The sequence below is a fragment of the Magallana gigas genome, chromosome 9 (genome assembly GCF_963853765.1).
Source record: "Magallana gigas chromosome 9, xbMagGiga1.1, whole genome shotgun sequence".
Classification (NCBI taxonomy): Eukaryota; Metazoa; Mollusca; class Bivalvia; order Ostreida; family Ostreidae; genus Magallana; species Magallana gigas.
This window is the reverse complement of record NC_088861.1, coordinates 49,323,577-49,348,446: the sequence shown is the minus strand read 5'-3', so window position 1 is coordinate 49,348,446 and position 24,870 is coordinate 49,323,577. Positions and strand designations below refer to the sequence as shown.

General features: G+C 33.1%; 1 protein-coding gene across 5 annotated transcripts in view; it reads left to right on the top strand.

Annotated features, from left to right (window-relative positions):
• LOC105323696 (uncharacterized) overlaps positions 1-24,870 on the top strand; it is a 168,328-nt gene that overhangs the window by 22,998 nt on the left and 120,460 nt on the right. For all 5 annotated transcript variants that reach the window (XM_034478767.2, XM_066071964.1, XM_066071962.1 and 2 more), the window contains 2 exons: positions 13,155-13,196; positions 14,009-14,050. In XM_034478767.2, the coding sequence (XP_034334658.2) occupies positions 13,155-13,196; positions 14,009-14,050 (84 nt within the window). The remainder of the gene's footprint in view (positions 1-13,154; positions 13,197-14,008; positions 14,051-24,870) is intronic.

Here is a 24,870-nt window from a genome sequence, read left to right as displayed (position 1 = left end):
GTAAATATTATTTTCTGTTATCGATCAAACATGATCACAAATAAACATGTCCAAATGTTTATTGTTATTGGTTGCCATTAACGCATTATCTAAGATTGATGTTTATTATGTTAACATTGATGATATTGTTAACTCTGCATACAAAAAATTAAGATAAAACAAACTTAAGTATAAAATTTTCTCAAGATAATATATAACATTTATTTGATATACCCTTCAATATGCTCTAAGTTTGTGGGATAGCTGTTCTGTGCACGGTGCAGACTAACTTGAAAAGATTCAAGTTTGGGCTTTCCGAATTGACACTGAGCTACCAATTAAGGGAAGATCTTTACTTAGAATGAAAATAGTTGAAAAGCATTTGAAGATATAATGAAATACATCTTCTTCAAAGTCAATACTTATGAAGTTTTAGTTGATATACGATATTTTAATTTGATGGCTATTTATTTACGAATTGATAAAGGCAGGCTTTAACTCGTTGAGGACATCTCTCAGGGTGATCTTTATCCTTATATAAAATACAATATAGAAAAATACCCGGTAACCATTTAAACACACATATGCATAAGAAAAATAATAACAATACTTAACTTTTTTACTTAAAGTTATCTAATTTTGCGTATTATACACGGTTATATGGATAATCCCTAAAGTTTGACATCCTCATTAGATTTTTATCTAGAAACCAATGATAGTTTTCATAGCTAATGTTTCGATGTTTAGTATTTTGGGATCTGCCATTTGTTCCGTTACATTTGTTGCAACCCATGGGTATTAATTTCCCAGTACTTTATAGATGACAATGTATTTGTAATACTTTCTTTTTTGCTTTTTGTTTAGAACTCGAGCAGGAGAATGGCGAATTGACATGGTCGAAAAATTGTAACTGTTTTTTCTCAAGATGCAAATATATTTCATTAAGATAAAAAGACCCGCTTCATAAACATTGCGACCAGTAAAGTGACATAATCTTTCTTTTTACACTAATTAGGGTCTTCCGTTTCCAACGGAAGACCCTCTTGTTATTCTACAGTTTCTTTTTCTTTATTAGGGTCTTCCGTTTCCGACGGAAGACCCTCTTGTTATTCTATTTAGGGTCTTCCGTTTGCAACGGAAGACCCTATTGTTTTTCTTCGGATTCTTTTTCATTATTATTATTCTTCCTCTGACTTTTTTGGTGGCTTATATCTCAAAAACTATTCAACCGATTTCCACGAAATTTTCAGAACTTTTTTGGTATCGTAAATACTCGAGGTTATTAAAATTTAAACTTATGACGTCACTTCCGGTTTCAGTAATTGGCGATTTTGTAAATTTTTAAGGGTCATTTTGTCCACGCATCTCCTCCGAAAGTAATCAAGATAGAAGCTTGAAATTGCGACCAGTAAAGTGACATAATCTTTCTTTTTACACTAATTAGGGTCTTCCGTTTCCAACGGAAGACCCTCTTGTTATTCTACAGTTTCTTTTTCTTTATTAGGGTCTTCCGTTTCCGACGGAAGACCCTCTTGTTATTCTATTTAGGGTCTTCCGTTTGCAACGGAAGACCCTATTGTTTTTCTTCGGATTCTTTTTCATTATTATTATTCTTCCTCTGACTTTTTTGGTGGCTTATATCTCAAAAACTATTCAACCGATTTCCACGAAATTTTCAGAACTTTTTTGGTATCGTAAATACTCGAGGTTATTAAAATTTAAACTTATGACGTCACTTCCGGTTTCAGTAATTGGCGATTTTGTAAATTTTTAAGGGTCATTTTGTCCACGCATCTCCTCCGAAAGTAATCAAGATAGAAGCTTGAAATTTTCAGGGATTGTAGATCAATGTATGTAGATGTACCCCATTGCCTTCACTTATGAAAATTGCTCAAGGCCTCGAAGCTCGCCAGAACCTGAAAATAAGCACCAAATTTTTCCACGATAATTTTGAACATTTTCTGAAATATCTTTTAATGTATACATATTTTGTGAAATAATGTAATGCAAAAGATGTTTATTTTTGCAATAATTTGATTTTAATTTGATATAAAGGACAAGGGGCTGGCCCCTCAAATTAGGGGCCTAGAAGGCTCTAGAGTCTCCTTTCAATAACGTTTTACTGAACAATAATTTGTTATCAATCATAGAAGCAAAAATGTTTATTGTACAACTGTTAATCTATACAGTACCATAGCTTAGTCTTATATTACGTAATTAGGGGTTTCAAGGGGCCAGAAGTTCAAAACTTTGATCATTAATATCTGAAAAAGGAGAAATATTTTGTAAAGCAATGCAGAACACAAAATTTTAAGAATAATGTTCTTAACATAATGGCAATTAAAATGTTTTTGTTGGTGGCCCCGATAAGGAGTTAAAGGGTCGGTCTCTAAAACACAGCTGTTCAGATATCTCGAAAACAATTCGTGAATACATGTGAACAAAATATGTTTACATTTGCGAGACATTTTATTTGATATAAAGAAAAAAGGGCTGGCCCCTCAAATTAGGGGCTAAAAGGGCTAGTAAGTCTCTTTATGATAACTTTTTTATATGCGATAATTTGATATTTTTCATTAAGCAAAAACAAAGAACTTTTTAAGCTTAATCTAACGCTGACATTTATTTTAAAATCGGACCATGCACTACAGAGAAATTGGGGTTTAAAATTTGATTTTTATAGAAATTTTGATTCTGCGTTCTTGGTTTAAAACATAATTCGTACCAAAAAAATTCGTGTCAAGTCGTACATGAACACATTCAGGTTTATTTTGTTAAGACATTCTTGAAATCGGAAAGGTTTTTGTTAAGTCGTACTTAAAATCATTCGGATTTTGCAAGTCGTACAAAGAATTATTCATTTTCTTATTGTGTTAGTTACTCTTGTTCTTGGCTTAAGAACTCTGTTTCTTACAGGTACTTCTAGCTTTTCTCTCGACATTAACGGAAGACCCACTCGTTGCTTTGCAACGAGCTCTGCTCTAGTTTCTTTTCCTTATTATTATTTTATTTTTTATTTTTTTTCTGACTTTTTTCGAACGCTATTTCTCGTGAACTACACGACCGATTTGCATGAAATTTACAGGACGTATTGAGCATTAAAAGTACTTGATATTATGAAATTTCTGGCTGATGACGTCACTTCCGGTTTGAGATTTTGAGGATTTAGTGAATTTTTAAGGACCATTTTGTCCACGTAACTTCTCAAAAACTAATTGCGATAGAAACGTGAAACTTTCAGGGATAGTAGATGAATGTCTGTAGATGATCCTATTTATTTGATATTTTGAAAATTGCGCAAGGCGGCGAAGCTCGCCCGAGCTTAAAAATTGGCACCAATTTTTTTCACGAAATTTTCGCACATTATCGGCCCTACCTTTTAATGTGTAAATAGTTTGATAAGACATGTAATTCAAAAGTTGTTAAGATTATCTAGGACTTGCGTTTGATTTCAAGAAAAAGGGGCTGGCCCCTCAAATAAGGGGCCAAGAGGGCTCTAAAGTCTTTTTGCAATAACTCTTTACTGAAAAATAACTTGTTATCAATTATAGAACCAAAACTGTTCATTGTACATGTGTTTATCTATACAGTACCATGCCAAAGTCATATGTTACGTAATTAGGGGTTTCAAGGGGCCAGAAGTTCAAAACTTTGATCCCTTGTATCTAGAAAAGGAGAAATATTTTGATAAGCATTATAGAACAAACAATGCTTAGAATAATGTTCTTAACAATATGCTACCTTAATTTTTGTTGGTGGCCCCAGTAAGGATTTCAAGGGTCGGCCCCTTAAACACATTTGTTCAGATATTTTTAGAACGGTCAACAATTTCTGAACACTTGTTGAACAAAACGTGTTTATATTTACAATACCTTTTATTTAATATCAAGAAATAAGGGCTGGTCCCTCAAATAAGGGGCCAAGAGGGCTTTAAAGTCTTTTTATAATAACTCTTTACTGAAAAATAATTTGTTATCAATTATAGAACCAAAAATGTTCATTGTACATCTGTTCATCTATACCTAACCATACCTAAGTCATATGATACGTAATTAGGGGTTTCAAGGGGTCAGATGTCTAAAACTTTGATCATCCATATCTAGAAAAGGAGAAATATTTTGAAAAGCCTTGTAGAAGAAAAGTTGCTCAAAATGATGTTCAAAACGATATGGGATCTATAAATATTTTGTTGGTGGCCCTGGTAAGGAGTTTAAGGGTCGGCCCCTAAAACACAGTTGTACGAATATCTCTAGAACAGTTAACAATTCGTGAATACTTGTTGAACAAAATATGTATATATTCACAAGACCTTTCATTTGATATCAAGAAAAAGGGGCTGACCCCTCAAACTAGGGGCCAAAATGGCTACAAAGTCTTTTCATTATAACTTATTTTTTAGCGATAATTTGTTATTAATCATAATAACAGAAAATAAGAGCTTATTATTCATAATTCAAAACTGAAATCCGTTCTAAAATCGGACGATGCAATACAGAGATATAGGGGTTTAAAAATTGATTTTTCCGGAAATTCTGATTCCACATTCTTGGTTAAGAAAATAGTTTTATGTTCAGAGTTAAATTAACTCGTACCTAAATTATTCGCTAATTGATAAATCTTACTTTTACAGATTCGGATTTGTATTTGCTAAGTCGTTCTTAAAATCGATAAGGTTTGTTAATTCGTACTTGGTATCATTCGGATTTTATTAACACGTACCAAGAATAATTCGATTTCTTTGGTCTTAGTTTCTTATGTTTTTTGGTTTAAGAACTCTGCTTCGTACAGGAACTTCTAGCTTTACTTTCGACATTACCGGAAGACCCACTCGTTGCTTTGCAACGAGCTTTGCTCTAGTTCTTATTATTCTTTTTTTTCTTTTTCTGACTTTTTTGGAGCGTTATTTCTCAAAAACTATTTCAGGAGTGATAGAACATCATCGTCGCTACATATTATAAAATTTTTGCATGATGACGTCACTTCCTGTTTCAGATATAGACGGTTTTGTAAATTTTTAAGGGTCATTTTGTCCACGCATCTCCTCCGAAACTAATCAAGATAGAAGCTTGAAACTTTCAGGGGTTGTAGATGAATGTCTGTAGATGTACCCCCATGTTTCCAATAATGAAAATTGCTCAAGGCCTCGAAGCTCGCCTGAACCTGAAAATTAGCACCACATTTTTCCACGAAATTTTTGCACATTTTCTGTAATACCTTTCGATGTGCACATAATTTGTTAAAACATGTAATGCAAAGTTGTTTCAATTTTTACGAGCTTTCCTTTGATATCAAGAAAAAGGGGCTGACCCCTCAAATTAGGGGCCAAGGGGGCTCTAAAGTCTTCTTATAATAACTCTTTACTCAACAATAATTTGTTATTAATTATATAAGCAAAAATGTTCATTGTACAGCTGTTTATCTATACAGTATCATACTTAAGTCATATGATACGTAATTAGGGGTTTCGAGGGGCCAGAAGTTCAAAACTTTGATCATTTATATCTGAAAAAGGAGAAATATTTTTAAAAGCAATGTAGAACAAAAGTTGCTTAAAGTGGTGTTCTTGTCAATATGCTACCTTAAATGTATTTGTTTATGACCCCATTTAGGAGTTAAAGGGTCGGCCCTTAAAACACATTCATACAGATATCTCAAGAACGGTTAACATTTCATGAACACTTGTTGAACAAAATATGTTCAAATTTGCAAGACCTTAAATTTGATATCAATAAAAAGGGGCTGGTCCCTCAAATTAGGGACTAAAAGGGCTCTAATGTCATTTTACAATAACTCTTTACTTAACAATATTTTGTTATTAATTATAGAAGCAAAATGTTCATTGTACAGCTGTTCATCTATACAGTACCATACCTAAGTCATATATTACGTAATTAGAGGTTTCAAAGGGCCCGAACTCAAAACTATGATCATTTATATCTGAAAAAGAAGAAATATTTGAAAAAGCAATGTAGAACAAAAGTTGTTCTAAATAATGATCTGAACAATATTAAACCAAATATTTTGTTGTTAGTGGTCCCGGTAAGGGCTTAAAGGGTCGGCCCCTAAAACACATTTGTACAGATATCTCGAGAACGGTTTACAATTCATGAACACTTGTAGTACAAAATATGTTTATATTAGCGAGACCTTTTATTTGATATCAAGAAAAAGGGGCTTGCCCCACAAATTAAGGGGCACAAGGGCTACTAAGTTTTTTTTATGATAACTCTTTTCTGACCAATAATTTGATATTTATTACAAAGCAACAAAGCAGCTTTTATTGAGCTAAATTAAAAACTGAAATTCGTTTTAAAATCGGACGATGCATTACAAAGATATCGGGGTTTAAAAATTGATCTTTCCGGAAATTTTGTTTCCGGGTCCTTGGTTTAAAAAATAGCGTAATGTTTAAAGTAAAATTAACTCGTACCAAAAATAATTGTTAAGTCGTACTTAAACACATTGGGATTTTTTTGTTTAGTCGTTCTTGAAATCAAAAAGGTTTTTGTAAAATCGTACTTAAAATCATTCGGGTTTTGTTAAGTCGTACCAGGAATAATTCATTTTTATTTTAGTTACTCTTGTCATTGGTTAAAGAGCTCTGCTTTTAACAGGAACTTCCAGCTTTACTTCCGACATTAACGGAAGACCCACTCGTTGCTTTGCAACGAGCTTTGCTCTAGTTTCTTCTTCTTTTTTTTTTGTTGAAAAAAGCAACTTAAGATATTTTTTATTTTTTAAATATAAATCGAGTAATTGCGGTAAAACATCAGACTTAAAAGCGAAAACAAATATATCAAAACCATTTATATCTGTACAGGTTGTACTAAAAAAAAAACTAAAAGCGCAAAAAATCATCAATCAAATTTTCAATGTCATACTATTGATATCTGTTTTGATAAATACATGTATCTTAAAAATTCTTCCGGTCAAAGTCAAATTCGTTCATTAAACAGTATCTTTTCAGCTCCCTGACAAATTAGCATTGGTACGAAAGGTGTTACTTTGTAAGAATATTCTTAAGTATTTTATATAATCATATGTATATGTCTTTATGCTTTTTTGTAATCGGTTTCGGCCAATCACTATTGTGTCCATATGTGGCATCCGGCAAATGCTTCCACGTGCGCACACATTCCACTTGCATAAGTAGTTCTTATAAAAAAATTGAAGTTTGCTTTAGTATTTATATACTATTTTACTCAGTTTTATTTCAATTCAGTTCCCTTATGAGATGCAAACATACATAAAATACAGTTCGACCTGTTAATTTAAGAATGCACATTTTGTCTCACGCGTAAGAATTTCGATTGAAAGATTCATTCAGTAATGCAGGTGACCTCGATGAACTGACCTCAATCATAAGAAGATGCTCCAGGGACTGACCTCGATCTATTGATGTTGCATAATAGTAGCTAGGAAGACGGCTTGATTTATAAACAAGGTTACGTTATAATGTGAACTCAGAAGCAAGTTATGATGGCATTCAATGTTTTTCAGTCGCATTAAATTATTAAGGTTTTCCGCTCTCAGCGGAAAACCTTACTATTATTCTGAAAAATTTCAAATTTCTTATTATTTTTTTTTCTTCTAGACGCCAACTTTGATCCTTAATATCTCGCTCGTTTGTTCGGCGATTGTTTTGAAATTTTCAGGACTGTTAACATGCCGAGTGATGTTGTCGTTGCATATTTTCGTTGAGAAAAATCCCTATCCGGTTTTGAGTTATTCCGCTTTTAGTAAAATTTAACGACTTCTTTTGTCCAGGGGGTTTAGCTTTAACGATGACTGGCAGAGTCTCAAAGATGGGCTGGTTTGGAAGCTAATACATTGAATTTTTGCGAGATATATTCTATTAGGGTCTTCCGTCTTCAGCGGAAGACCCTTCTATTATTCTATTGTTTCTTTTTCACTTTTCTTCTTATTATTCTTTTTTTTTCTTACCGATTTTGTGCAGAAGATTTCTCGAAGATGGCTGGGTCGATTTCGCTCAAATTTTCAATATAAACGTGTTTTTATCTAAAGCTGATACATTTTTTTTCATTTTTGAAAAAACACTTCCGGTCAGAAGTTATCGTCCGTTTACGATTTTAAAAAGTCAATTTTGTCTGTCGGGTTTCTCAAAAACGAGTAAAGATAAAAGGCTGAAATTTTCAGAGATGATAGATCTACCGTTTTTCTAATGTACCTCGGTATAGAGAATGTCCGCCGAGAAATTAAGCGTCAAAGTTCTGAAGCGGAGTCCGAGTAGCTCAGTCGTTATAGTCGTGGACATGGCCCAGGCGACCCGGGTTCAAGCCTCGAGTGCCGCAAAATTTTTTTCTCTTTTTTTCGCTTAGATCTACGATTTTATCTTTAAATTGATAAGTTTATACTTATCTTTTCAAAAATTGGACGGAAGACCCACTCGTTGCTCGCAACGAGATCGAATCTAGTTTATTATTTAAATGCAAATAAAAGGGGTGGTAAAGATGTTGAAACAAAGGTAAGAAAAAAAATCAAAAAAATTCGCGTATTTTCCGTGTTAGTTTTCTACCTGATAAAAATTTGTTATAACATGTATTTTAAAAGTTCTTGGTCTTACCCAGACCTTTCATTCGGTATACCGAAAAAGGGGCTGGCCCTTATAATTAGGGAGCTAGAGGCGTCCAAAGTTTCTTGTCAATAACTTAAAAAGGAATAAATATTTCTAATGCATTATTGAAGCAAAGTTGTAAAGAAATTAATTTTGAATCCTTCCATAGTATTCAATTTAATGTTTTCGTAATTTATAGTCAGTATTTGCAGAAACAATTGTTGTCAGTTCGGTCCATTTTTTTTTTGGGGGGGGGGGGGGGTGCGCACGTTTATGAGGTTATGAAAGGGATTCTTGTAATGCACTAACTGATACATGTAGCGCGCAAAAATAATTCCACATACAATTCCCAAATGTTTTATACATATGTACATTTTCATTTCATATAGATAAACCTCTTTGACCTTATTTTTGTTGTTTGTTTCATAACTGTGCCCCTGTCTATATTTAGATGCATTACGAGACTCAGGTAACCGATCGATAGGAGAGTCGCTAGCTGTATTCAGGCCGTCGCATAGACGACAGTGCAGGTGCTTATAAAGCTGGATGTACACGATTAACGCCCCACTGTGTTACTGTAACAGAGACATTTTGAATTGTTTCAGTACTGGGAGATGTGTTAATAAAAAGGTTCCAATGCATGGTAATCAAACTCAACTTTTCTACAATACGTATACACGGCCGTCATATAAAGCACAATGTGTATTACTGACATGACAAATTAAACGAACGCGGGATTGCTCCCGATAGAACAATTCTTTTAAAGCAAAAAAAAAATACTGATTTGCGATGGATATAATATAATTATCATCGTGGAGATGATTTTAAAAAGTGAACTTAATATTCGTATACGATAATATTTGAATCCAAAGCCGCTACTTTTAAGTTACGGTTATTAGGGATATTAATTATGACTTGCCCCGCGTTTCAGGTTTTTTACTTGCAAAGCATCTACAAACGAAAATACCAAACAACCTTCAGCAGCAACTTATAAATTATTTATTCCATACACAATTCTAAAGAGGTAATTATATAAATTTTATAAATGCTTTATACTTGTATTCGCTATCTTCCATGGAAAAAAGTGGCATGGAAAGAATGTTGTTCAATGTTCATCAAATACGCTGTAGCCTTAGCAATAGAAAATAATTAACAAACTGTATATTGATAGATTGACATATCAACAAACATTCAGACCCGCATTGTGTTTTCTTACAAGTTCTATAAAACGTAGACTCAATGACTGAATTCTTTACTGTTTTCCGTCTGGGTTATTTTGAATCACGTGTGTACGTTTTGTGTAGCCATATAGATGGACACTTTAAGTGTTTAAATTTTAAAAGAAATTGTGTACATGCAGAGCATTGCAATGCTAGGACAATAAAATTCCAACAATGTATATGGTGAGGCCGGTCAGACTGATACTGGTTCTGCTTGTTCTACAAATAGCGAATGTATAAGACGAAGTATTTGGATGTTATATTTTAAACAAATATAAGTATTGCTTTCTTAAAAGCTTGCATTACTCAACAAAGTATTTTATTGGGATCATTCTTAGTTACCTTAGCTGCATATATGTACCGCTCTGTCTGTATCCCGGAAAAATTGACTACCATCCGAAATTTTTCATACAAGGTCTACAGACCTGCAGCTAACATTACCTTTAAAATACATTTTAGAATTTGCCGCTGTTTTTAAATTCATTAAAAAGACGCGCAGAATCAAGTGGTTATATGGCGTTTGATATGGGATTTATGACGTCTATTTATATTGTTTTCATTAAAATTATTTCATTATTTCAAGCTTGTGGGTGGAATGAAATCAGTTTCACATGTTATATGACATAAAGATGTCCTCTCCCCACTTTTTCTCGAAGCAACTATTTTAATAAAATTTACATAAAAAAAATTGAATTATCATGGAGTTGCCCCCCCCCCCCCCCCCCCCATTTTGGTAGCATGGTATGGAAATCATGAAATTAGGAGTGAAATTTTGGAAAATTCCATTTTTTTTTTTTTTGCTTGTCAAGATTTGTTGGATGAGTTTGCTCCCCCCCCCCCCCACTTTCAAAAACGATGCTACGTGCTTGGAAATTACTCATTTCTTTATTCCCCTCTTTAATAATCAAAACAAACTAACAAACATAACCGATCCAGATAAATATAATTACATGTATCAAAAATAAACTTAAAAAACAAATTACACATTCATCCTTCACCTACAATATTGCCTTTTCGATATTTGTCATCGTTGTAGACCCGTGTAACAATCTGTTAAGTAGGTGCTTGCACGAAAAAGAACCCCTTGCTGATCTACATTTTCATTAACGCATACAAAGAAAAAATATATATTTTGATTTATTTTTGATTTTCTTCTGATGTAAAAAAAAAAGAGAAAAAATTGGTTCTCAGTCTCTCTTTATGCCTGTTTGTTAGCGGTTAATCCAAGTTCATTTTGAATATCCTTTTGTAATTTAAAAAATGCGATGTAAATTTTTTTCATGCAATATATCGGATAAAGCAATGAAGAGTTGTTTCTTGAAATTTTATTAGACCATAAAATTGTAAAATGCTAACATTGAAAATTGTGCCCGATTTCTTTCTTTTTTTTAAGGTAAAATTTTATTGTTTTAAAAAAGGATTCTTTGAGACAAACAAATTGACATAATCAAAAAGAGTTTGAAAATCTCTAACTGCAGGTTTGTAGCTTTTAGTCAGAAAAAGAATCGGATGGACGACCTAGGACACAGTTCGTCCATCCGAATTTCTTAAGAATTGCCATGATTTTCGTACGCGGACGCAATACTCACCGAGACTAAATGGTTTGTATCTTAAGTTTTAAGTTTTAACTGCTTTGAAAGGTAATATTGGTTTTCTGATAATTATGAACATGAGTAATTAAATAAAAATGGTTAAAATTACAGTAAAATTATCGGCATCGGTCTTCTCCGTGCGCGGATCTAGAAGGGAAAGGTTTCCTTCAATTATGTGTACATTATAAACTTACCAAATATGCCTCGGACATCCCTTGGCAAACTCAAATAACCGTCTGACTTTTCAACCCCCACCCCGGAAAAATTTTCTGATCCGCGCATGTTCCCCCTCCTCGAAATACAAAATTATTCTTCAAAACCCCTTGTAAAATTTCCAGGATCCCCGCATATATACTAATAGATTCATTGGTGCTTGCGTTCGATAAAAATGCGTGTAAAACGTTTGCAAGTGGTCTTTTTACCATCGTACCGGGCATAACCACAGTCCCACTCTGTCAATAAAATGCGGCGAATCAAACTAGAGACAACGTGTTAAGATCTGTATTTGCTTATAAACATGTAGTATCATCGTGCAAAATGCACTGTTCAATTATAATTATTTTTTTTACTTTACTTGTAAAATTCAACATCTGTTTCGTAATTTTTTTCTCACAGTTTATTTCTTACATAGTTACTTTTTTTATTTAGTGATTGACACTTTTCAGACTTTATATGTGATTTCAAAGAGACAGAGTGTCATGTCTCAAGGACTGTTAATCTCTTAAAACAACATTGTGCAATTATCAGATTTTCATTTCTTGGACATCAGTCTCATTGAGTTTATTTAATTATTTTATATCTGTGAAACTTTCACTCAGCTTACTTATATCATTACCTGTTAATTGCAATTTATACTCATTGTTAAGATTCTTATAAATAGTTATGTACAATTGTCAATGCGCAGTCTGGAATACGGCGGCCAGCCCCGGCTACGTCCGACTCTCCCAGAGTATTGAGTCCGGAGGCCACTTCTGGTCATATCCGACTTGTTTGTAACATGTCTGTCTGTTAAATTGTTATAATGTTGCCATCGTTGAGTCTCGTCCAATAATGTGGAATCCTGCATCAATTGCCTGTTTATTTCTCTGGAACTGTATACTGGTGGACCTTCGGGAATACGGCAAACCTACCCTTCGTTTTAGCTTACGGCCCACAGCGCGCCCCAACCTTTTACCTTATACACTTTACGCCATCATTCCCTCACCCAGTTCGTACTGCACACGACCGATGCAGATCCAGACGAATTCTCTATCACCGTAAAATCTACGCGGTCACAGAAATATAATACTTTGTTTCTCAGTGTTTACACATCTAATATTGTACGATGGTCAGCTATCAATTTTTTGTAATACGTCACAAGTATGACGCAGCTACGACGGAAAACCTAATCGTTGTTTGTAACGAGCTCGTCTTTAGTTTAATACAACTCTTTCTTTGTATACGTGTTAATTAATGCTCTTTGAAGAGCCCTATTCAGTATTCTGAAGATACATTAAAATATAATACTTACGTTAAAATATAAAACTAGACAAGGAGTTTACGAACGGTTTTCCCCAAATTTGCAATTCAACATTATGTCAATGAATATGAATCTTTTTGATGCGCTGTTCATTGTGTTACATATAAGTGATAACACCACTTACGGTAATTGAAGAGAAAATATTACAGTAGTAAACCAGTTGCAATATTTAAAAACTGAAAAGGCCACGCCCATAGAATTTCCAATAAAAAAGGTTTGTTTTTTTTTAAGTGTCCATGTTTATTTTTCATATGGCTTTATATTAATAGATCTTGGTCGGGAGAATAACACCTTGAGAAAGAGTAAAGATGGTAAGTGTTTCAAATTGTAAAAAAATAAAGCCTAATCATTAGGAATTGTAAATTTTAACTTGTAATTATTTTTTTTTAAAAGCGCAACTGATTCGATCATCCGAAATTGTAGTCCTTTTTTAAAATAATTAAATGCAAGATTGAAAAGAGATCTCTATACTCATTTCGATAACAATTCAGAGACTCTTTACTAAGCTCGCTCAAAAATCTTTAGACTGTCATTCGAACGAATTTTATTTAATGAAATACAATACACACAACCGTGTATCTAAAACCCGTGTGATAACAGTCAGACAGGGATTGAGATTTTTCAACATTATCATATTCAAGTTTAAAACATTTAATATTTAAAATGCATTTTATGTTGTAATAATCACATCTTGTCAAAACAATATATGTATGACATTTAAGTTGAAAAATCTGTCAACAAATTAGTACAGCATTGTGGTTTGTGTTGAAACTTTTAAATAATTGCGAATGTATTGTTTTCTTTTTGTTTATTATTTCTTTACTTAGATATGTACTATTAAAAGCAAAAGCACGCATCCACATATTAGAAAAACAGTCACTACACTGTCTACTACCCAATTAGCAGACTCAAGGTTATCTGATATCGCGTACAACACGTGACATTATTTATGATTCCTAAAAAAACATTGTAATTTGATTAATATAAACAAAGATGATTTCTAAAAATGCGTGTTCTGATGTTTAATATCACTTAAAAACATCTCAATTGTCATGTCACAGTTTTCAAATAAATTTTACGTGACTTACTGTGTCGATAAACTATTTTCCCCTTTTTTATTCAGAACTCGAACACATGAATAAGAAAATGACAGAAAAAACAGAGCGTAAGTTTTTTAAGTGTGAAAAAGATTCTTTGTGTTAAGACCTGAATTTATTAACTTTTGCATTTTTTCATTAATATTCAAGAAACGATGGATAGAAATAAGCTTAATATTTATTGGATTTAGAAATATCACACAATTAAATGGTCAATATCACGGAAAATGTATGTACCTATGTATCTATGGTGATTGTTCAAAACTCCTGAAAATTGTAATGAAACCGGTAGATTTTTGAATCGGCTTTCTGTTATTTTTTATTATTTAATACTTGTGTGGATTAACTTTACTCATTTTTGATTATATATATATATATATATATATATATATATATATATATATATATATATATATATATATATATATATATATATATATATATACATACATTTCAAATGATCATTGTGACGTCATATAACATCAAGTATATGTTGCGCTTTTCAGAGTTCATTATGACGTCATAGTATAAGCGTTTTGTAATAGTACGGGAAAAACATATAATGTATATATGTATAATGCATATATATATGCTTTTATCTAACAGGTATGTCAATAAAATACCACACATCAGGTTTCTTATTTCATTTTTAGCTCACCTCAGCTGAAAGCTCAAGTGAGCTATTCTGATCACATTTTGTCCGTCGTCCGTCTGTCTGTCTGCCCGTCCGTCCGTCTGTCCGTCTGTCCGTCTGTAAACTTTTTACATTTTGAACTTCTTTTCTAAAACCGCTTATCCAATTTCAACCAAATTTGGCACAAAGCATCCTTATGTGAGGGCGAATATAAAATGCAGAAATAAAAGTCCGATCTGTATTCAAAGCGGAGAAAACCTTGAAACTGTAGAAAAAAGGGGGTGCATTTTTAAAAATCTTCTTCTAAAGAACTACCGAGGCAAATTCAACGTAGTTTAGCCTAAACTATCCTTATGGGAAGGAAAATATAAATTGCAAAAATTAAGGGGTAATTTTGTTTCAAATCTGAGTTATTACGAAAGTAATGATAAAGGAAAGGCGTGTTTCAATCAGTTTAATAGCTTCGGGATCGGCATCCGGTAAAATGGGTAGGCAATACTTGGCCTGGGCAAAACCAAAGATTGGCAGTTATTAATCTGCCAATCTCATTAAAATTTCAGGATATTTGATGGACTAGAATATTTGTATTCGCTTTTAATATTGCTGCAAAAAAAAATGCGTATTTGGAATTGACGATTGCCGATCTGTCCCGGCTTTTATTTTGCCACGGCCCGGGTTTGCATACCCATTTTACCAAGACTCGTATTCCATACTTCTAAAACGAGGTTCTTTGTTTAAAGCAGCCATGACATTATACGAAAAAGGGTCGATATGACTATGATGAATTTGCTTGTTGTGCAACAGTTTGCGTATGAAGGGAAATTTTGAAACATGCAAAATATATTGGTGCCGATTTTGTGAAGTAAATTGATGCTAAATATTTCAATGCGTTGACAGTTTTCACACATGACGTTGGTGTTAGCTTGTTCTGATTTTCGTTTCGTTTTCATTATTTACGCTTTGTAACCTGGAAACAATCGTCTGTATTTCGTGATTTTTACGTATCAAATCAAACAGATACTTCGGTAAATCAAACAGTTAACTGTTAATCTGCGCAAATTAAGCAAAATCTGATGTAGGGGTACTGAAATACAATTCATTCTATCGGTAATTCGGCATTATCTATTGCGTAATGGTAGATTAATGCAATAGGTTTTGTTGAGATGCTCGACATTTTCCCGAGTTTATTCAGTTTAAATAGAGTTTGATATCGCTGACGGAAATATGTAGGTAAATAAATGTATATATATGATTCATTTCAAAAAAATAAATTGTGTTCTTTATTTGTTATACATGTAGTGCATGTTTCTTGTGTTTAATTGTTTACAATTTTATTTACTAACCATATTTGAGTGTTAAGCTTCGAATTATAAGCAAGATACAAAGACTTGCTCACAATTCTATATTTGTACACAGATCTTAAAAACTAAAGATTAAAAAAGTAAAAAATTTGTCAATATTTATTAAGAAAATTTTCAAAGTCTGTTCTTCCAGAAACCAACTTTAACAACTTATTGTATTGTAAACTTAATCTTTTTAGCTCACCTGAGGGTGGGGCTACAATGGGGGGTCGCAATTTAACAAATGAATATATAGAGTAAATCTTTAAAAATCTCCTTCTCAAAAACTAATCAGCCAGGAAAGCTAAAACTTGTGTGAAAGCATCATCAGGTAATGTAGATTCAATTTTTTTAAAATCATGACCCCCGGGGGTAGGGTGGGGCCACAATGGGAGATCGAAGTTTTACATAGGAATATATAGAGTAAATCTTTAAAAATCTTCTTCTCACAAACTAATCGGCCAGGAAAGCTGACTCTTGTGTGGAAGCATCCTCAGATAGTGTAGATTCAAAGTTGTGAAAATCATGACCCCCGGGGAAGGGTGGGGCCACAATGGTGGGTCGAAGTTTTACATAGGAATATATAGGGTAAATCTTTAAAAATCTTTTTCTCAGAAACTAATCAGCCAGGAAAGCTGACACTTGTGTGGATGCATCCTAAGGCAGTGTAAATTCAAAGTTGTGAAAATCATGACCCCCGGGGGTAGAGTGGGGCCACAATGGGGGATCGAAGTTTAACATAGGAATATATAGGGTAAATCTTTAAAAATCTTCTTCTCAGAAACTAATCAGCTGGCAAAGATGAAACTTATGTGGAAGCATCCTCAGGTAGTGTAGATTCAAAGTTGTGAAAATCATGATCCTCAGGGTTAGGTATGGGCCACAATGGGGGGTCGAAGTTCAACATATGATTATATAGAGTAAATCTTTAAAAATCTTCTTCTCAGAAACTAATTAGCCAGGAAAGCTAAAACTTGTGTGGAAGCATCCTCAGGTAGTGTAGATTCAAATTTGTGAAAATCATGACCCCTGGGGGTAGGTTTTGGGCCACAATGGGAGGTTGATGTTTTACATAGGAATAAACAGAGTAAATCTTTAAAAATCTTCTTCTCAGAAACTAATCAGCCAGGAAAGCTTAAACTTGTGTGAAAGCATCCTCAGGTAGTGTAGATTCAAAGTTGTGAAAATCATGATCCTCAGGGGTAGGTTGGGGCCACAATGGGGGGTCAAAGTTTAACAAAAGAATCTTTAGGGTAAATCTTTAAAAATCTTCTCAGAAACTAATCAGCCAGATGATTCTTTATAATTGTTAAGATTTTGGCCCCAGGACAATTCTTTGGCCTCACGAGAAGGTTCAGAGTTTAATGTACGTTTATATATTCCATATATAAACTATTGTTAAGGATCTTTTTGAGAACTGCAATACTCAACATATGATATGACTATAAAATCAACCTGTTAGAAAAGGGACTAAAGATTATAAACATAAGAATAGCCAGTGGAAAATGGATTTTATTTATACAGGATCTACATATATTATTGTACATTGTCCAGATAGTTTGTATTATGACTCCATTAAACTGATTTTATCATACCTATTGTTCCTCAGGTTTGCGATGTGGCCCATGGGCCTCTTGTTTATATTGTGCATGTTTATTTTTCATATGGCTTTATATTTAAAGATCTTGGTCGGGAGAATAACACCTTGAGAAGGAGTAAAGATAGTAAGTGTTTCAAATTGTAATTATTAACAAAAAAGCTCAACTGATTCGATCATCCGAAATTGTACTTTTTTTTTAATAATAAAATGCAAGTTTGAAAATAGTTTTCCATACTCATGTCGATAACAATTCAGCAACTCTTTAAAGAGCTCGCTCAGAATTCTTCGAACGAATTTTATTCAATGAAATACGATACACACAACCGTGTATCTAAGACCCGTGTGATAACACTCCAGGAGGGATTGAGATTTTTCAACACAATCATATTCAAGTTAAAAAATGATATGTAGTCAAGAGGCATTTTGAGTTGCAGTAGTCACATCTTGTCAGAGCTTAAAATGTATGACATTTCAGTTCACAAATTTGCCAACAAACTATTTCAGCATTGTGGATTGTGTTGAAACCTTTGAATAATTGCGAATTTATTGTTTACTTTTTGTTTGTTATTTCTTTACTTAGATATGTACTATTAAAAGCAATAGCAAGCATCCACATATTAGAAAAACAGTCACAACACTGTCTATTACCCAATTCGCAGACTCAACGTTATTTGATATCGCGTACAACACGTGACATTATAATTGATTCCTAAAGAATATTGTCATTTAAATAATATGAATAAACCAAAGATGATTTTTAAATGTTTATTATCATTTGAAAACGTCTCAGTTGTATTCTCAGTTTTCATTAAAATTTTAGGTCACTTGTTGTATCTATAAAACTTATAATTTTTTTTGCTTTATTCATTTAGAACTCGAACACATGAACAAGAAAATGACAGAAAAAACAGAGCGTAAGTTTTTTAAGAGTGAAAACGATTTGTTGTTTTAAGACTTAAATTTGTAGCCTGTTGCATTTTTAAATTAATATTCACGACACGATAGATAGAAATAAGCTTTATATTTATTGAATTTAGAAATATCACACAATTAAATGGTCAATCTCACGAAGATGGTATTATTAGAACTATTCTTAACCAATTTGTTTTTAAACAGGTCAGAAAATAGTAATCACGCGGCTATGTTAAGGCTGTCCGAAGCTAAATATACCGTAAATCTGGAAATTTTTACGTCGATTTATTTTTGCGAATTCGAGTCATATAGCTATAGATTAATTTTTACGTTTTAAATTTTTGCGAATTGTCATCGGCGCTAGAAATAAAAAGCACTCAAGTAAATGTCAATATACTGACATGAGCAATCTTAGCTAACCTTCGGACATCGTATATTACCGCCGCCTCTTATTTTTTCACGAATCGCATATATGTTTACCAACTTTATATAGTATCATGCGAGAGTTGATGTCTGCAATTTATATCTCGTTCAAATTACCGATATAAACAATAATAGCAGCAAATGCAACAAAACTACCTAAAGGGGTATCTTGATACGGAATTATAGCGAGATAATTATCCCAATTAGCAGTTCACGCCTTCACATGCGACGGTTTGTGTACACCACACAAGTATCGGAGGGTCACGTGTCAAACACAGGTGATGTTTTTTCTGTGTCAAGCGAGCGATGTGAGAAGAAAATGGCGGCATTCAGCGAGAAATTCAAAATACTGTACAAATTTTCGAATTCTGTGAATTTTGGTGTCCCGCCGGTACACTGTGAATGGGGTAAAAAAATAACGCTACATTCTGCGTAACGCCAGTACATGTCATATCTATGAATAAATCACGCATGCATGCAGTGTCATCAGTATACATGTACACTTAATTAAGATAGACATAAGGCTACCAGTCAACCGAAGATACCGATTTTGAGTGAATTCCTTCTCCACACGCTGGTTATAGCTTGGGGGTAATTACCTGGTTATATAAACAGGTTTTTTAAATGACCACTACTGACGGACACCTGTTCATATAGTAAGGAGAAGAGACCAGCCTTCGGCAAAATTTTTATAGCTTTTTTTTTGTTGTTGATTAATTTTTAGGAAAAATTTTTTGGCGAATGCAGAAGACGCGCAAATTAGCTAAAAATTTATCTACGGTAAAAATTTCCAGATTGACGGTATATCGAAAAATGATAGTATTTTAATTATCGAAAAATGCTTTAACCGAGTGAGTTTCTTTAAACTTTTATTACATAAGTTAATAGTGGCATCCAACACTATATTTGATGTATTTTTGTGACGTCATATATTTTTCTTAAGCACGTGACGGGTGTATTCTAACACGGTAAATAATCTATAAAAATCGCATCGGCACAAGTGAATATGACATTAAATTAAAAATATTTTTATAAAAAATCCTTCGATAAGTAATGTATTTTGCAGTTCTTGCTGGGGGGTCATATAAATATTTCGTTTATTTGAAATATTGTCAAAACATTTCACACTGCCATCGAAATTAGGCACATTTTTACCTTTTAGGCTCGATTTACACAAAATCGGGTCAATCGGTAGGTTTCCCCCAGCAAGATTCACAGTGGTACTTATTTTCTCACCCGATTTCACGTAAAATATACTAAGATTGTTTTCATCTTTCACTTGTGCCAAGCCGATTTTATATACACATACATATCACCATTCATTAGATTACACGTAGCAGGGGGAGTCTCAAAACCATTAGTTTATAAATAGTTATTTACCTATTACGAAGCTTTGAAACTGTTGATTTTTTTATACTCCATATCAGTGATATTGAATTTAGTATCACTAGCATTTACAACAGTGTATATGTAAAGGAATGAAGCGGTTTTATTATGCACAATGAATATCACTTATTACGTTACGATACATTCCCTAAGAACGATCGAAAGGAATGCAGATCGTGACGTCAAAGTTAACTATGACGTCATATCTTATGAAGTACAGACAAGTGACTTTCTACATATCGATGTGAAATTAATCGGACAGCCTTAACATAGCCGCGCAGTTTCACATATCTTAAAAGCCGTAGTTAAACATGCCACAAATCCCGTGGCACTGTCTATTTCTTACCCCAGTTTTCAATTTAAATTAAATTTGTATTTTACTATACCACTATTATTGGTCAGAATAGCCCTAAATCCCCAGAAAACTGTAAACGTTATGATTTATTTCCAGAAATATAATTATATAAATACAAAAATGTTACTTACACTAACAGTCCAAACATAAGAGTGTCCTTTACAACCTATTGAATAGATATTACATATCACAATGTTCCTGTAAGTAGGTAACTGTGCACAGTTTGATGTCTTCGTACAAAAGTCGAATAAGATTGTTCATAAACTGTCACTACTGGATTCAAAATCCACTGATATTCCCAAATATTGACTGACATTGTCTGACATCCACTGTACATTGACTGTACCTCACTGTACATTTCACTGACTTCCACTGTACCCCACTGTACATTTCTACTGAACAGCACTGTACAGTCCTACTGACTTCCACTGTACCCCACTGTACGCCACTGTACAGGGCACTGACCAGCACTGTACCCTACTGAACACCACTGTACCGGGCACTGACCATCACTGTACCCCACTGAACGGCACTGTACTATAAGTTTGAGAAAAAAATAAGATTTTTAAATCTTCAGTATATTTTGTTTCTTCGATATTTATTTTTATAATGATGTATATATAGCATTATCATTATGTAAACAGATAACTTGACAGAAGAATGCAACAGGTAGTTAAATTTTTAATACGTTTTCTTTATTAATAAATGTCTATTGTTATTGAATGTTACGATCATAAAATTATGATAATTTCACTACAGTCAGTTCAAGCATATCTTTTACAACATACACCATAGCATAGCATAGCACTGAAATCTCATAGCATAGCATTGAAATCTCATAGCATAGCATTGGAATCTCATAGCATAGCATACAATCTCATAGAATCGCATTCGTCATATTATACCATAGCATAGCATACAACATTATTTTAACTCGGTTTTAAATGTTTTTATTTGAAAAAAATAAATGTTTACATGATAGGTTTGTGGTAAACTTTGGCTTCTTGTTATTTTACTTCGAAATGTGTGGAACTCTTTTGTGTATGGAGGCGTGTTTGTTCAAATCTCATAGCATACCATAGCATACCATATTATTAAGCCCTTCATTCGAATTTCTCGTAGCATAGCATACAAATCTCATAGCATAGCATACACATCTCATAGCATATCATTAAAATCGCATACCATAGCATAGCGTTAAATTGTAAAAGATATGCATGAAATGACTGTAGCTATAAGGTGAAAGTATTGAATTTTACATGTTGAATCTGATTATTAAAAAAATTACATGTAATTATGTTCATTCTGCCAGTCATTCGAAAATACCCCCCCCCCCCCCCCCCCACCAGCAAAGTAACATAATCATTTCTTATTGGTGATATATGACAAGCCTACGTTTAAATGATCGGGTTGTTAATTCTCTGTGTCTCATAAGCTGTGTTTTAGCCACTAAAAACAGTCAATTAAACACAGAATCCACAAAATATATCCATGCTTATTTTTTTGTACACATGTCCAAATATCATGACATCCCGCATGACTACACAGGTACATTTTGAAGATAGCGTGCGAGTTTCTAGCTCATTTGTTAATTGATTTCTTTTTATTAAAATATTCAAATATACATTGCAAATGTCGGGTTTTAATTTTACAAAATAACACCTACTACAGAATACATTATGAATTTTAAACATAATCAATGACATATTAAGCGGCAATTAACTTTATCATTAATTTCAGCGATAAATAAAAGGAAGAATTTAAATCAAGGAAGGTTGTAACATGTTGTAACATGCATATCTGTACAGTTTTCTTAATATATAATTTACTTTTAAATGTTTAAGAAATAAGATATATAAAATGCCCTACGCTACACACTTTTTTGTATAATGAGAGAGAGAGAGAGAGAGAGAGAGAGAGAGAGAGAGAGAGAGAGTTTGAGTTTGTTTGAGAGTTTTTTAGAAGATTTAAAATGTTTGCTATGATACAATATACTGGTTTCAGTAAATGAAGAAAAAAAACAGAAGAAAAAACGAAAGATCGTTTAACGGCCAAACTTTTTTACCGGGTGGTAAATCTCAGGTGAGGGCGGGGCTTAATTTCTAGAGGTGTGAAAGCCTCCGAGGCTGGAAGTCTACCTGCGATCGTGAACGCTGCTAATCACTATACACTGGAAGCAAATATTACACAAGATATAAATAATTAGTCAGAATTCGTCATAGTTTGAATATCTTTTTGTTTTGACCATACGAAGCGATTTTATATGGAAATGTCGTCCGAGCACGTGTGTAAAGCACAATTGAAAAAATTCAGTAAACTAATTCTGCTTTAAAGATTTAACTCATTGTGTTTAGCACTTGACATTGTTTAAGACGTGAATTTTAACAAATATAATTGTGTAAGAAAACCATACGATCAGTAAAAATATTCACTTGAATGTAATGGCAGCCATTATACGCTGACAACTAATGGAGTTCGTTTTCCATGGAGTGACGTTTTCGTGTAACAAGTTCCAATTGAGTGTGTAATCAATAAATACAGCTTTAATAGCTCATAAGTTTGTTTTAAAAAAGAAAATTTTGTATGCATGTTTTCGGCTGCATGCTCATTCATCGTCGTGAAATTTATTAGGTCATATACATTTAACATGATTCAAAAATAAATTGCGTATTTACTGAATAATAAAACTGTTTATCTCATTCATCCGACCTTCACACAATTCACTTATTACGAAAAGAGAAAATAAACATGTTTGCCTATTAATTAAGGTGTCGCTTATAATTGAAGAGATGCTAAAATTAAATTGTGATGCAGCAAAAATATTGCGCGGGGGGGGGGGGGGGGGCTTATGTATACCTTTCTGACTTTGGAGGAGAATAGCTACAACATGAGGGATAGAGAGAGAGAGAGAGATAGAGAGAGAGAGAGAGGAGGGAGGGAGGGAGGGAAGGAGGGGGTATATTTTTTCTTATTAAAACTGTTACTACATGTATATAATGGCAACATTCTTAGCTGTGCAAGAGCAGATACATGTAGATGTATTACATGTGTTGATAATGAACAGTGTTCAAATTCAAAAGTATATAATTAAAAGTACCGTAATAGGGTGAAATATTATTTGAACACTGTTCGTTATCACCATATTTCATTTTTAATTTAACACAATACTTATGTTGATATCAGCGACTGGTGGGGGGGGGGGGGGGGGGTTGGGGGTGGGGATTTATAAATGTTTAACATGTTTAATATCCGACTTGAGTTAAATACTAAAAAAAAGCATCTAAAATGATTAATATAAAGAGTATTTCGTTTAATTATACATGTTATGTTTTTAAAAAATATATTTCAAATGGATTTAATAATCTAAAGACCACAAATACCCTTATAAAGGAATTACATAATATCTTGAACAAGGTGTCAGACTGAAAATTTACAAGGTTGAATATTGGGACATTTACACCTTTTGATCTACTGAAAGTATGTATACTATACACAGATACTGACTCGCTGATCTTCCTGTGAAGTAAAACTTCAAAGACATTTTAAAGTCCAGACCAGTTATCTTCTCTCTTTTGAAAAAAAAAAATCAGTATATTGAGCAATATGGTGGAATTTTTTTATCGTTAAAAAAGTTGTCCCTCCTCCACATATATGTTACATTAAAGTTTTAAAATTCAGATAATTTAAAACTATCTATAAATTGTAATTCATAGTTTTAAATTCTCTTAATATATGTTGGACAATATTGATTAAATGAAATTCATTGTAAAAAAAATCAACTAGATATTTAGTTACTAAAACATTGATTTTGAAATATATAAAAATATTTTCCCCTTTTTATTGAATAAGTTGCTATATTTTGTATGATAATTGGATTCCAAGTTTTCAGAAAAATACATGCGTGGATTGGAGGATTGGGGGGGGGAGGGGGTCAGAGGATAATTTTTTTTAAAACTTACATAGTACAACTATCCAAAATATGTCTAAGCTCCCCCAGCAAACAAGTATCCCTGCCCTTTCCTTGGAAAGAATTCTGACCGCGCATGTAATTATATATGAACTTAAAGAAATAGAAGCCCGTTTTCTCTCTTGTAAGCAATAGGAAAGAATCACAGCAAATCCAGATTTTGGTCTCAAATAAAGTAAATAATCAATTCACTGTTTAAACATAATAACTTATAAAACATACTAGGTACAGTGGGTTACAGTGGTGTACAGTATTTGTCAGTACCCTGTAC